The 13,860-nt window shown below is 37.0% G+C and overlaps 1 protein-coding gene across 1 annotated transcript in view; it reads right to left on the minus strand.

Moving 5' to 3' along the window:
* The window catches only part of JMJD1C (jumonji domain containing 1C), a 173,104-nt gene that overhangs the window by 131,403 nt on the left and 27,841 nt on the right, over positions 1–13,860 (minus strand). Inside the window, exon 2 of the mRNA XM_040976042.1 lies at positions 5,434–5,598. Coding sequence (XP_040831976.1) covers positions 5,434–5,598 — 165 coding nt within the window. The remainder of the gene's footprint in view (positions 1–5,433; positions 5,599–13,860) is intronic.

A 13,860-nucleotide genomic window follows, 5' to 3' on the forward strand; every position in this document is an offset into this window, starting at 1 on the left:
ATAATCTTGTTTCAAAGAGAATAAACCATATTCCCCCATTAGGAAGTTTCTAAGTTTCTTTCTGCAATAGTGAAAAAAAAAAGTGTAGAAAAGAAACTAAAATTAACAAAGGTTCTTATAGGAACATAATTCTGGATGAAACCAGAATAATTTTGTCTATGAAGGAAAAATTGTACTGGGAATTAGTCTGAATTTCTTAAAACGCACTTTAAAAACTCAATTATCCAAGAAGAGCATATTTGGTTGAATCAAATTGTCTATCCCTCCCTTGCATGTTTTTGTAACAACTCATTTCAAGAAGCAATTTCACATTTCCCCACTGATCACTTAAGGAGTCAAATTTGTATTTGATTTTAATGAAGACATTATACATTTACTTGTTTTAGATTACCCTGCCATGTTTAAACCTGAACAGTTTCATCACAAAAACAAGCTTACTTTAGTCTCCTGTCCTTTGATTTTAACAGACTAATCACCAGGGAACTTGATATAGCTCTCTCACCAGGGTTTTACTGGCTGGGTAAAGTATTTATGTACTAAGGTAGTAAGGCATTATGCTAGACTCCTGGGAACCTTTCAAAGATGACTAAGATGATTCCTGTCCTCAAAGAACTTACAATCTAGTTGAAGACAACAAACATGCATATAGATATAATACAAAGCAGAATGTGTTGGTAGTTAAAAACAGAGGTACAAAGTCCTATAGGAACAAAGGATGGTGAGATTAATTCTGGTTGGGGTGATCTGGAAGGCTGGGCCAGCAGAAAAGTAGAAAACTCTGTCCCTCAGAAAATGCAGCAGCATTACAGCCCAGCTGGGTTAGGGTCGAAACCCCACTCCCCACAGAAGGTTTTCCTAAAGGAGATGGAGCCAGGGCCCTAACCCAGTTAGATGGCTGATTCGTTGATTTCAATTATGAATGTCAACATTTTCTTTCCCTGGTGTAGATAAATATGTCTTCACAAGTAATTTACTTAAAAAGTAAATGAGATTTAACAACATTAGCCTACATCAATTAGAATCGCCTCACGTGGTACCCTGGTCATACAGGACCAAGAAAAAACCCAACACCACTCAGCTGTTACATGTGGTGCTTCAATAAATGTTTTGCTATATGGATATCCTGGAATGAGAGACAAAGACACAATTCCAGAGAAGTAACCCGAATATTATACTAGTCATATTTTGTTGGAGGTATAATTACTTTTAAATTTTAAAACTGAATTTCAGAATAGGCTAATGAGACAGATCTCTTTTCATCCTGTCATGATCTCAAGGCACTAGTAGGTACAGTGCCAGTTTGCACTACTGCTAGAAATAAAAGGTAGACAAAATAATATAATTAATATGTAGTAATTAACAGGTACCACACGAGGAATCATACTAGGAAAAGGATAATAAATACAAACATTATTAAATACAAAAAGACCCACAGCAAATATCATGAGCACAGAATTAGAAATATTAAGTTTTTAGAAACTCAAACACAAAATTATCAGTGTTTCAGTCTATTGTTACCTTAATACAGTCTTCAAATTTACAGAAAAAATCTCATTCTGCTACAGAAATTTAAAAATTCAGAATTCCATTAAAGTGTCACTTTAATGAACAGAAAAACAACAAAAAGATCTCATATGTTTGCAAAATGCTTAAGAAACTTCAACTGATTATTTTCTTAAATAGTATAAGCATTCTCACTTCACTTTGTCGGATCTTTTTTACACAAATTTTAACAAGGGAGAAAGGAAACAAGAAAGAAGAAAAGGAGTGAGGGAGGGAGGCAGAGTAGGCAGGCCAGAGACATATCTTGACTATCTAGTGTAATCAAGCTATCTCATATAGAACTTTCTTTCAAAGTGCACTTACAATTCAAAAAGACTGATTAAAAGATTGATTAAACTGAGCAAACCATAAAACAAACATGCAGAAAATGTTGTAAATAGTATCTACAATATAAAGAAAGCTCTTTACAGTATATGAAACAAAATCCTAGTAAATTCAAACAATTCATAAGAAAAACAAGCTGCTAATAAACATGAAAAAATATATCTATTTAAGGAAAGTGAATTAAAACAATGAAGCAGCATTTTAAATATTAAATTAGCAGAGACACAACTGATAACATTCAATGGTATAATCCCCTTAAGACATAAAATAACCCCTGCTTTTGTATTTCTTTTAAAATTTTTATTTCATTTAAAATGAGACATGAGGGGAAAAATGCTTCTAAGGGTGTGGTAACATAAAATACTTACATACTGACTTGGAACGATGGCAGTCACTGCAACACTTAATTTATGGAGAATAGATTATTAGATTTTTCTACTTTTCAAGTTCATACCCTTTGATCAGTAATTCTACCACTAGATATCTAAACTCAAAAAGTAATCAGAGATGCAGACAGATTTACATAAAATTTATCACTGTTAAATATAAACTCCAAATTAGAAACAACTGCAATTCTAGGCATTAAATTCTAGGAAAAAGGATCATTTTAAAATTAAATATTATGCAGCCATTATGAACTACCTACTTATTTACTCAGGAGGAAAAGATGAAGCATTGGGTTAAAAAAAAAAAGGATCTATAATTTAATGCAGTCCTAACTGAAAGTATTTTCTTTAAAAATAGACTTTATAGCCTGCTACTTATTGAATTTATTAGTTTTATTAGGTTTTACTGTGGCATCTTTAGATTTGTTATATGTAGGGTAATATTTGGGAGCAAATTAGGTATCTTCCATGTATTTTTCTCATGTTATTTTGTGAACAGAATTTCCAATTCTACATTGTATAAAACTGGCAAAAGTGAGCATTCTTGCTGCGTTCCTTATCTCATATGGAAACCTTTCGTTGTTTTACCATTGATGACAATTTGATACAAAATCAACATGCAAAAATTAATTCCCATTTACTAATAATACCATACCACACAGAAGAACAAGCTACACCAAGACACTAACTTAACCATGGAAGTGAAAAATTTGTGCACTGAAAACTACAAAACATTGCTGAATAAGAAAATGTAAATAGATGAAAGGCATTCTATATTCAACTTACAACTTTTTATATCTGTAAAATTATCTACAGTTTCAAGGCAACCCCAATTAAAATCAAAATGACACCTACCAAAGAACTCCTCCTCAAGTTCATACAGAATATCACAGCATCATAAAGAGCCCAATAATCCAGAAAACAACTTTGAGAACAAATGGTTCTTGATTTCAAATTTGTTACAGTAACCTTGTGCATAGTATTGGCAAACAAAACAAAGCAACCTCATCCCCCCAAATATATATAGAGATAAGCAGAAATCTTTAGAGATCCAGAAACAAAGCTTATATACCTTGTCAAATTACTCACTGAAAGCAAGAGCAATGCTTTTTAACATACATTTATCTGAGGAAATGGGTATTAACATTAAAAAAAAAGGCATGAAGCTGGATCCTTATATCATACAAAACAACTAAAAATGAGTGCAAAAAAAATAAAGCCTTCAAAATGTGATTTACAGCTGGATTTGACAAACACCTTTTTGGATATGATGACAAAGACAGGGAAAAAAAGGTAAAAAAAAAAAAAAAAAAAACCCCAACAACAAAAACAACAATGTGGTGTTGCAGCGAACTAATCCTCTGCCTGTGGCAATGTCAAACCACACAGGTGCCAGTTTGAATCCTGGTTCCTCTGTTGCTGATCTAGCTCCCAGTTAAGGCCTGAGAAAGAACTGGGGATTTAAAGCTTCTGGCTCTCAGCTTTAGACTGGTTCAACATTGGCCCCTGTGGCCATTTGGTGAGTTACCAATGGATGATATCTCTTCCTACTTCTCCTGTAACTCTTTGAAGTAAAATAAATCAATCTCAAAGAAAAAAAAAAAAGTAAAGAAATGCTGTTAAGCTCTACATTTTCAAAAAGGTAAGTAAAAGATTTGAAGTTATTTATTTCTATTTGAAAGGTAGATTTTACAGAGAGAAGAAAAGATAAAGAGAAGATCTTCCATTTACTGGTTCACTCCCTAAATGGCTGCAACAATCAGTGCCAAAGTGAGAGCCAAGAGCTTCTGGTTTTTCCATAGGGCGCAGGGGCCCCAGCACTTGGGCCATACTCTTGCTTCTTCCCCAGGTCATAAGCAGAGAGCAGGATGGAAGTGGAGCAGCTGGGACTTTGGACGGCACCTGATCCCATAGGGTGGAGGATTAGCTTTCTGTATAATAGCTCCAGCCCCAAATTTGTTTGATTTAATCAGAATCATGCCTTTTGTCTGTCAACGGCCAGCATGGACAGAATAAAAAAGTAATGTATGAAGTGGGGAAACTTTGCATATCATATTTGTGATAAAGGATTTGTATCTAGAACACAAAACTCCCTAAAACTCAACGGCAAAAGACCAAACAGCCATTTCAAAAATGGAGCAAGAACAGACACTTCTTGAAAAAAAAATTTTTCTTGCAAACATACCAACAGCCATATAAGCATATGAAAAGATGTTTAATGTCACATTCACTAGAAAAGGTAAATCAAAACTACAGCAAGATTCCACACTACATTTCATAAGGTTATTACTTACTCTTCCCCCGAGGGCACAGAGTGCTGCCACAGATGTGGACAAATTGTAACCCTTGTATACCACTGGTAGGAATGTAATATGCTGCATTACATGCACCATAAAAATCATCACCTTTAGATGGATAAAATCATCATCTTTATTTTGCTATTTGAAAATTCCTATCTAATCCATAGATCCTGGTATCATTTTCCTCTTTTATGCTTTGTTTTCTATTAAAAATGTTATGCTTCAACTCACTTAGTTTTTGTCTTTTTAACTTCATAATCTCCTTATACATTTAAAACCACAGTCAAGGAAATAAACACATTTCACTGTTCTAATCATAGAAAAGGATTAACATGACTATCCTTGTAACAAAATTTGGTAACCTTTATAGCTTTTATTATTCCTTCATGAGATTTAAATCATTAAATGTGTTCAAATCTGTTATTTTCTTAAATCTATGTTTACATGAAGTAATTTACCCATTACCTTGAATATATAATTATACACTTAACACCTGTTATCATCCACAATGATTCACAAATAACAAATCAAGAAAAATCATATACTACTGAATATATAAAGCATCCCTATCTTTCATTTTTAAAAATTCCACATTACATACAAACTAGGCAGCTATCTCCTAGCAGCCAGTCCTTAATCCAGTTTGATTTCACCTGATTGGATAGAAGAAACTGTGGATTATTTATGATGAAAGACAACTGAAAAACATGTAAAGCTGCTTAACAAAATGAATTGTTTTGAAAATTCTGCCAGATACTTTGTAGATTCTACAGGAATATTAACTCACAACCAGCAATATAAACCCATATTAAATGTTTAAAACAACTGAAAATGCTTAATGAAACAAAAACAGATCTTACCAATGCAGGCCACTGAATCTGCTTGCTCTTTGATCCCTGAGTCTGACTAGGGTCATTCCTTTTGGCCCAGATTAAGTGGTATTCCACCAAGAAAGTTGAAAAATCTTCATAAACTTTAACCCACTCTCGTTTATCCCATTCAAGATCATCAAATTCCACATATACCTACGGGAAAAAATAAAATTCCATAAGGACCACAGAAGAAAGCTGAATAAGGTAATAATATACTCATTATTTAAATTAACATACTCCTAGAGTTATTTAATAAATGACTCCCAACCAATTTCTATGCAAGGGAAATAAACCATATTTTCATTAAATAATTACCTGAATGTTGAATAACACAAACTGGTCCATATGTCCTATTCACACACTAGGCCTATTCCAGCAATTACAGAAGCAGAAGTTCAGAAACATATTTTAGGAGTAAAACATTTTTTTATAAATCATATGTTGTCATAATTTCTATCTTTATACTGTCAAACCAGTGACTGACAACATATAAACACCTAAGCTGGGTTTTACGCAAATAAAGCAATTACTGTGCTTAATCAGAAAAATATTATAACTGGTAACACTTCTAACTGCCTAAGTCAATAATTATGAAGACAGAGTATTTGAAAAACTACACAGACTTATGTATGTACCAATGTCATTATCTTAAGAAAGAATATAACGTGAGAAAAGAACCTGGTAAAACATTGTTAGAAATAATTATTTCATAGTAAACATGTCTGTAAACACTTCTGTTATCCCAAGATATCAGAACTCAGAGTTCTAAGAACTGGTCACTAAGTAACTAACACACTATTACATTTATCTCTTTATGTATGCATTGTCTACAAGACAAGTCAATATGCAAAAAGTATGCTTATGTATAACAGCAGGCATTAAAAACAGATACATCAGAGTATCAAAGAATTTACAAAAAAAAATGTCAGCTGTCACGCACTTCACTTTCTATTGTTGCATCCATTCAAATTAACCTAACCTTGAACTCTTAACATACGCTGGCACACATGGGTGCAGCTCCCTGCTAAACTGCATAGGGAAACTTTGGAAAATGGTCAAGTGCTTGGGCCTTGCAGGCACATGGGACATTCGGAAGAAACTGCTAGTTCCGAGCTTCAGAGAGGACCAGCCTGTTCTACTGCAGCCATCTTGAGCAGTAAACCAGTGGAAGGATGAAAGCAACTCTTTCTCTTCCCGTTCTTTTCTGTTAAGTCTGTCATTCAAATAAATAATCAAATCTTTAAAAACTAGAATATTTCCTGTCCTATATGGTTTGATTGCTTAAAAATAACAAACTGATTTCAGTTAGTTTGGAGACATATTCAATTCACGTGCATACTTATTCAAATAAGGATACTAAAAAATCAATTCAGTTTAAATTATACTTTTTACAGTGCTTTTGTTTACGGGCTCTATACACACCATAATTTTTATCTATGTTATATTGTTCATGAGGAAAAAATACTGTATTTCATGTTACTTGGATATGCACAGTAAAATTACAAGCTTGATAAAAACCTCAGTCTAAGAAACCCATTTGAGAAGATAGTTCAGGTTAGTATTATCCAAGTTATTGCCTGAAAACTGTGTATCAGTCACTCATTACTACATCACTGCATTACTACAATACAAATCTTACAATAATCAATATATGAAGAAAGGAGGTGTATTTCAATTTACAATTTTGGAGCTTAGCAGTACAAGACGGGGCAGTACCAATGGCTTAGCGTGTGGTGATACTGTTTTTGTTGTCTTATTTGTCTGTTCTGCTTGTATATTGGCTAGGTCCAAGTAGTTTCTCACAAAAGTCATCAATATTTAATCATGGAGGCCTAACTAGTAACCTCATTCAATCTAATCACCTTCTCACCAAATTAAGTTTCTACCTACCTAGAACTACCAAAATAACGAATCTGGGGGCTTAGTATGATGGCTCAGTGGCTAAATCCTCGCCTTGCACGTGCCTAGTTCATGTCCCGATTGCTCCACTTCTCATCCAGCTCCATGCCTGTGGCCTGAAAAGACAGCTGAGAACGGCCCACAGCCTTAGAACCCTGGACCCACGTGGCAGACCCAGAAGGAGCTCCTGGCTTTGGATCAGTTCAGCTTAGCCATTGTGGCCACTTGGGGAGTGAATCAGCAGATGGAAGACCTTTCTGTATGTAAATAAGATCTGCCTTTCCAATAAAAACAAATAAACCTTTTTGAAAAAGAAAAATTTTTAAAAAATTTTAACAGCAGGTAGTCAAAACATCTCCTGTAACACTTGAGTATATCCTATGAGTGTCCATTCCAATCTCAACTGCTGCATTTCCAATCCAACTCAGTGCTAAATGTTCCTTAAAAAAAGCTGTAGATGGCCCAAGTGCTTGGGCACCTCTCATGGGAAACCTGGTGAAGCCTGGTTACTAGCTGCACTTATTTCAGCCCTGATCATTAGGCTACTGTGGCTATTTGGGAAGTAAACCTACAGATGGCAGAGCTCCTTGTTTCTATAGTTCTACCATTCAAGTGAACAAAATAATTTTTAAAAAACATAAAAGAATTTGGGATCAAACTGGTTCTTTGGGGGACATCCAAAGCTTCATCTCTAAATATTATCACACAGGAAGTTAAGTCTGTGTGGCCTTTAGACCTAATGGCCAGCAGGTCTGGCAAGATTAGCACTGCCAACAACTATTTAGCTATTTAGGACACCTGCTGTCTCCCTAATTCTAGCAACTGCTTAAACAGGAAGTGGGAGAACGGTTGTACAGCCAACTGCAGCCTCAGCAAGGAATCACAGGAAGTGGAGAGCCAGGAGCTGGACTACGCAGACAGTGGTGCAAGTCTACCATAGAGTCTCGAACTAAAACTCGTTGGAGAGAACGGCACAAGTGACTGCAAGCAAAGAACTGTATTAAGTAAACCACAATAAGTAAAATTGAATTGTGGGTGACATGCCCTGAGAAGAAGAATCTGCCAACCAGAAGTACAATGACCAACAGCAAGAGACACAAGCACAACGAATATTACTGAAGACTCCCCTGCAAAAGAGCAAAAGTCTTTTGCCAACCTCAGAGTTAACTGAGGAATACATCGAGAAAATGGGGGATAAAGAATTCATCACACTTGTTATAAAGTTTCTTATCAATGACAAGAAGCACATATTAGCGTTCAAGGAACTTAAAGAGTATGTCACACAGGAAATAGAAACACTGAAACAAAATCAAGTAGAATTATTGGGAATGAAGGGTACAAAGGAACAAATTAACATACACTGGAGAGTCTCCATAATAATGAACCAGAAGAAAGAATGTCAGAATTTGAGGGTATGTCTTGCTACAATGGTAAAATAATCAAAAAGCTGGAAGCAGAGCTGAGTCAAGCCAAAAAAGGTATTCAAGAATTAAAGGACATTATTAAAAGGCCAAATATAAGAATTATGCGAGTTTAGGAGGTGCAGAAAGAGGAGCTGAGCTTAAAAGTGCATTTAATAAAATAATAAAGGAAAATTTCCCTAATCTAGAGAAATAATTGGGAAACAGCATCCAGGAGGGGCACAGTACTCCCAACAGGAGTGACCAAAAGTGATCTTCACCATGACACATAATCAAGTTCTCTTCAATGGAACTTAAGGAAAAGGTCCTTAATGTGTTTGAGAAAAAAAGTCAATTGACCTACAGAGGAATGGCAATTAAGCTCACAGCTGACCTCTCACAGCAAACTACAGGCCAGAAGAAAATGGAGCAACATATTCCAGATTCTAAAACAAAGCAATTGTTGGCTCAGAATAACATACCCAGCAAAGCATTCCTTTGTCTTTGAAAATGAAGTAGAATTCTTTCACAGTAAAGAAAAGTTGAAGAACATGCCTCTCCCAAACCTGCCCTACAAATGAAACTTCAAGATGTTCTCTTGACAGAGAAAAGGAATAGCACCCACCAAAACCAAAGGCATATGTGAAGAACACCCCAGTACAATAACAGAAGACCAAATCAAGCAATGAACAACCCACTGCTAAAATGACAGGTCCAATTTACAACCCACTCATTTTAACCCTGAATGTAAATGGCTTAAACTTCTCAATCAAATGTTATAGATTAGTAGCCTTAATTTAAAAATATATATATATATGTCATTTATATGCTGCCTATTGGAGACACATCTTACCAACAAAGATCAGCAGAAACTATATCTCATGGATTGTTTTTTTAAAGATTTATTTGTTTTTATTGGGAAGTGAGAAATCCGGAAAGGAAGATGTTCCATCTGTTGATTCACTCCTCAACTGGTCACAATGGTCGGAGCTGTGCTGATCTGAAGCCTGGAGTCAGGAGCTTCTTCTGGGTCTCCCACACTGGTGCAGGGTCCCAAGGCTTTGGGCCATCCTCCACTGCTTTCCCAAGCCACAATCAGGGAGCTGGATGGGAAGTGGGGCTACTGGGACACAAACCAGCATCCATACAGAACTGATCCTGGCACAAGCAAGGAAAGGACTTTAGCCACTAGGTTACTGCATCAGGCCCATCTGACATTTTGAATTTTTAAAATTTTCATTTCTTCAGTTTTTCTCCTTGTATTAAATTCTTCATTGACTCATGGCTCATACAGCAGCATCATTTTCTTCAAGAAGATTCTTGATTTTCTTTTTCATTTCTTCAGTAACGCATTGGTATTTTGGTAGGATGTTACTTCAAGGAATTGTGAATTTCAATTTTTCTTCCCATTGTTGATTTTGTTTTGCAGTTTTTCATTTAAGGACATGTATAGTAACTGTGCAATGGAGACTATCATATCCATATGTGAGGATACAATGCAGTATGCATCTTTACTTTCAGATCAAAGATAGACTCCAAAAGAAAGTGTTAAATATAACTTGACACTAGAATGCTGGACTCTCTGCCATTTTCCATGCCTGTAATAATGGACTTACGACTGTTTATGAAGAACTATACTATTGTAACAATACAGGGGAACTCAGTGCTTGGGAAGAGGAAAATTGGGGAAGGGAATAGGGGAAATCTCTAGCCTTTGAAATTGTATAATAAAATAGTAATAATGGACAAAAAACAACAACGAAGCTTTACAAAGACAAATGTAATGTAGGTGTACCTAAGTAAGTTAAAGGAAAGGTACAGTAGCTAAAAATCTAAAGAAAAAATAATGTTAAATATAGTTTTGAGATCACCCATGTTTAACATTTAATTCAATTATTTAGAAAAAGTCTTGGGATTCTGAGGAATGATTAGGGATTGCACTGTCTTTTGTTTTTTGAAAAAAATGACTATAATGAAAACATTTCCTAAATACCCATATCTAATTCCTAGGACTTCTTTAAATGACAGAAATCTTCCAAGCCCTTATGAACATCAAGTACCGCTTAAGTACAACCTCATTATTTATTGTTTACCCTTAGCAACTGACTGCCAGACTTTGAGCTCTACAACTTTGAAAATTTGCACTAGTTGATTTCTAATTATAATTAGTCAATTGGCATTCCACCTTCAGACCCTTTCTGCCAGAATGAGTGCACCAACTCCAGATACAATTCATCTTTTCAGACTTTAGTCCTTCCTTCTTGTGAAAGAATTGTGGCAAAGGATTAAATAGTCAAGACAATGCTGCAAATGCCAAAGCATAAAAGAGCAAGAGCAATATTCTCTCTCTCCTTTTAAGATTTATTCATTTTTCTTGCAAAGGCAGATCTGCAAGGAGAAGGAGAGACAGAAGGAAAGATCTTTCCCCAAGTTGCTGCAATGGCCAGGGCTGAGCCAATCAAAAGCCAGCAGCCAGGAGATTCTTCCAGGTGTCTTTCTCAGTACAGGGTCCCAAGGCTTTGGGCCATCCTCGAGTGCCTTCCCAGGCCACAACTAGGGAGCTGAGGGAAGTGGAGGAACCAAGACATGAACAGGTGCCAATTTGGGATCCTAGCATGTACAAGGTGAGGATTTAGCCACTGGGTCCCAGATAATATTCTTATGAAAACTACAAACATGTAATTTCAGTATTTACAGTCTACTTATCTATTCTATGAGATCTATCTGCTTCAGGTTTGCTGATCTTGAGAATATAGGTATATCTAAAAGAGCATTCTATAAGAGGTAAACTATTTCAATAAAAACATAAGTGATGTGATAGAGCTTACTTACTATGTATTCACATAGAATTAAATAATCAAATATGTAAATTATGTCGTATGTGTTCATTCAGTTACCCCATTTATAGGAACAGAAAATATAAATTTATATCAAGATCAACTGCTATAAAAAATTTGTTGTCAGGATGTCAAAGTATCTATAAAAAATATTTAGATTATAGAAAACATTTAAAAATACACATGTAGACAAACTGATATAATCTGACATTGACTTACAAAGCTAGGTTTTAAACAGCTGACCATAGTAACCATTTTTAACATAATCCACAAATCATGGCTTCTCTTTCCTTATTTCAATAAACACTTGTGATATTAAATTCATATTATCAAGGAGCTATTTCTCAATCTTTAGGATTTCAAAATACAAGCACCACGGAGACACCAACTGACTGAACATGTATTTGATTCATATGTGGTAAAACATACACTAATTTATTTTTTAAAATGCTGTGGCAATAGAAATAAAATTTAGGATTTCCTCCTTTGCCTTCTTATGTTACTTTAACTCCTTTCACACACACAATAATTCAAACACATATTTTGCAATCCTTGAAAAAGTGAGTGTCTACTATGTTTCAGCCACAACAAAGATCACACATAAATAAAGTGTTGCCTATAATTTCAAGTTATTCAAAACTTAGCATGGTGCCTGGCATGGTAGTCTAGTGGCTAAAGTCCTCGTCTTGCATGTGCCAGGATCCCAAATGGGTGAAAGTTTGTGTCCCAGCCATTTCACTCCCTTTTCCGCTCCCTACTTGTGGCCTGGAAAAGCAGTATAGGATGGCCCAAAGCCTTGGGACCCTGCACCTGTGTGAGAGACCTCAAGAGGTTCCTGGCTTCGGACTGGCTCAGCTCTGGCCATTATGGTCATTTGGGGAATGATCCAGCAGATGGACAGATCTTTCTCTCTGTAAATCTACCTTTCCAATACAGTAAATTAATCTTTAAAAAAAAAAACAATATGGATAGACACATCCAACAATGTAAATTAACATATAATACAAACATAAACAAGATACTAATACTTTCATAGCACATAGGAGAAAGAAATTTAGTCTGGGGCCAGCTCTTTGGTGTAGTGGGTAAAAGCTGCTGCCTGTGGTGCCAGTATCCCCTATGGGTGCTGGCTCAAGACTTGGATCTTTTCTTCCAACTCAGTTCCCTACTAATGCGTCTCAGACAGCAGAAGCTAATAGCATATGGCCTGGGGCTCCTGCAACTCACAGGGGAGACACAGAAAAAGCTCCTGGCTTTCAGCTTCAGGCCAGGCAGGGAGGGCTGCTACACCTGCTAGCATATTGGGATCCTGGGCTGGCAGGAGGTCTGTAGGGGGAACTTGTAGAGCTCCCTTGCTAGGCTACAGCACCTACTGGTGACACCTAAGAGCCAGGTCTGGGAGCAGGCAGGACCAGACTGGGATGCAGCACCCTTTGACATTTGTATGAGCCAGGTCTGGAGGCAAACCAGGCAGGTTGTTCTGCAGAGCACTCAGGCACAAATGCAAGTCAGGATGAGTGGCAGGCCACACTGGGTAGGACCACAGCACTGGCCAGTTGACATGAGAGCTGGTACTAGGAGTGGGCCAGGATGGGCAATGCTGATGCACCCACTGGCAAGATCTGGTCTGGGGGAAAGGTGGGCTATATTAGGCTTCAGCACCTGCTAGTGAATGCCGAGACTGAGACCAAGCCATCTCAGACTGGGCCACAGCACCCACTGGCAAATGCAAGAACCAGGGCTGGGAGCAAGTCTAGTAGGGGAACCTCCAGTACTTCTCTGCTGGGCCACTGCTTCAATGCATGAATGTGAGAGCTGGGACTGGCTGTGGGTCAAGCTAGACTAAGGTTCTGCACCTGCTAGCATGTGAGAAAGCCAGAATGGGTGTGGGCCAGCCATAGCACGAGCTGGTACATGTCAGGACTGGGTGCAAATCAAGTCAGGCCTGACTGCGGTACTCCCTGGCAGGAACAAGATCTGGGACTGGCAGCATGCCAGGCAGGGGAATTGTGGACATTCCCCTGCTAGATTAGACCAATTGTTGGTTAACTATGAGAACCAGGGCATCTGCTGGTATAATGTGAGGAATGGGTCTGTGGCAGGCTACTGGTTGTGCTGGGCTGCAACACCCAGCAGTTCACATGAGATATGGGGCTGAGACAGAACTAATCAGGCAGTTTGCATCCATCAGTATGTGTGTTGGCTGATGCAAGTGAAGGACAGAACCTGACTTTGCAGTGGCTAGCACACTTAAGTCTGAAATCTCTCCAGGTGAAGTT

The sequence above is a fragment of the Ochotona curzoniae genome, unplaced genomic scaffold (genome assembly GCF_017591425.1).
Source record: "Ochotona curzoniae isolate NIBS_2020 unplaced genomic scaffold, NIBS_Ocur_1.0 contig_2692, whole genome shotgun sequence".
In the NCBI taxonomy this organism is placed as follows: domain Eukaryota; kingdom Metazoa; phylum Chordata; class Mammalia; order Lagomorpha; family Ochotonidae; genus Ochotona; species Ochotona curzoniae.